Source organism: Cherax quadricarinatus, unplaced genomic scaffold (assembly GCF_038502225.1).
Source record: "Cherax quadricarinatus isolate ZL_2023a unplaced genomic scaffold, ASM3850222v1 Contig6550, whole genome shotgun sequence".
Classification (NCBI taxonomy): domain Eukaryota; kingdom Metazoa; phylum Arthropoda; class Malacostraca; order Decapoda; family Parastacidae; genus Cherax; species Cherax quadricarinatus.
The window spans coordinates 2,501-4,419 of NW_027201576.1; the positions used below are offsets into that span (position 1 = coordinate 2,501).

General features: G+C 34.2%; 1 protein-coding gene across 1 annotated transcript in view; it reads left to right on the forward strand.

The window, feature by feature from the left end:
• The window catches only part of LOC128691226 (uncharacterized), a 2,583-nt gene extending 1,879 nt beyond the window's left edge, over positions 1-704 (forward strand). The window contains exon 1 of the mRNA XM_070082057.1: positions 1-704. This exon is cut by the window's left edge and continues 1,879 nt beyond it. Coding sequence (XP_069938158.1) covers positions 1-239 — 239 coding nt within the window. The 3' untranslated portion in view covers positions 240-704.
• Positions 705-1,919: the final 1,215 nt, after the last annotated feature.

Genomic DNA, 1,919 nt, shown 5'->3' on the forward strand with positions numbered 1-1,919 from the left:
ATGCACAGAAAATACAAGATCTGTCTTCATCGTTAGATCCGACAGATATACAAGATTTTCTTGATAAATTGATTGCAGAGGTACGGCTGGGTGAGCCAGATCACATCCACCATGCAGTAGGAATTCTTCGTATACTTAAGAAGGCTATAAAATTGCTCCAAAGTTGTGAAGGGGATCATACCCAGACAAATTTTGATAATGTAATGAAGCTTTTGATAAATCTGCCTCAAGAGCATTAAGAGACTTTTATACTTTTGTCACATACTGAATTCCATTTACAGTATATCCTATACTATATACTGTCAACTTTTATTATTACATATAGTTATTCCAGTTGTTGATATAGACTATTGTGGTTCCCAATGAGGAATCATGAATTTTTGTTTACCATTTTGACTTTTTCATTTTTCATGCATTTTGAATGTCTTTATTCACAAGTCTAGCCATTGACTACTGGAGCATAAGCATTATGCTTTTAACCCTTTGGCTGTTTCTGTCATATATATACTTCTTACGAGCCACCGTGTTTGACGTATATACACTCAAAAATTCTAGCGGCTTCAAATCAAGCAGGAGAAAGCTGGTAAACCCACATGTGAGAGAATGGGTCTGTGTGGTCAGTGTGCACCATATAAAAAAAATCCTGCAGCACGCAGTGCATAATGAGAAAAAAAAAAACCCGACCGTGTTTTTTTTTTAATTAAAATGCCGAATTTGTGGTCTATTATCGTATAGTATTTATGGTTGTATTCTTGTTTTCTTGGTCTCATTTGATAGAACGGAAAACATATTATAGAAATAGAGGTGATTTTGATTGGTTTTTACTATGAAAAGAACCTTGAAATGGAGCTCAAAGTAGGGGAAATGTTTGATTTTTGCCGATGTTCAAAAGTAAACAAATGATGTCATTGTCCAATAAATGTCCAAGTAGCCATTCTAATATGCAGTCATGAATGGGTTGACATTATTTATACAATTATTACAATATTGCAGTAGTCTGCATAACAGTAAATCTTCTATTTTTTGTTTGAATAAAAATTCAAAATAGAAAGCAAGAGTAATATCAGAGGGGCCTGGAGACATGACTGATGAACAAAGAAAATGTTATTTTAGAGCCAGGAATGTCTGCATTGTTCATTCTGGACCCTATTTTGAAATTGTCATATTTTTTAATTTTCGTGAAATTGGCCAAATTGCAAATTTCTGACCATGTTATTGGGTAGTTAAAATTGGTAAATGGGAAGTTTCTTGTACTCAATCAATAAAAAAAATGGAGTTCTAAAGAAATAGCTCTCATTTTTGTTGACTGGAAGAATGGAATTAGCCGAAAATAGGGCTCAAAGTCGGCGAAATCACCGATCCGTAAATATCGCCGAGGTCGCTAACTTCGTGAGAGGACAATTCCGTCAGTTTTCCATCAAATTTCATTCTTTTGGTGTCATTACAACCAGGAAAAGATTCTCTATCATTTCATAAGATTTTTTTTTTTTTTTTTTCAGAAATTTTGCTACACCAGGAGACACCTCAGGATTTGGGGTTGCGACAGTCAATGGGTTAATATTTTACAGTCATTTTGGGGAATTAAACTAATATTGTTTAACTCCAAAAAATTACTTTTAATCCAGTATTTCCCTTATGTAAGTTGACAGTGTATATAAGTTTAACAAAGGTAATTACAAACAATAATTGGACTGCTGTTGTGGAAAATCTTACACTCGTCAGCTAAAAAAAATGTTATAACAAAGCTAATCACTTTGAGTTTAATTATTTAACCCTTTGACTGTTTTCGACGTATAAATACGTCTTACGAGCCAATGTTTCTGACGTATATATACTCAATAATTCTAGCGGCTTCAAATCAAGCGGGAGAAAGCTGGTAGGCCCACATGTGAGAGAATGGGTCTGTGTGGTCAGTGTGC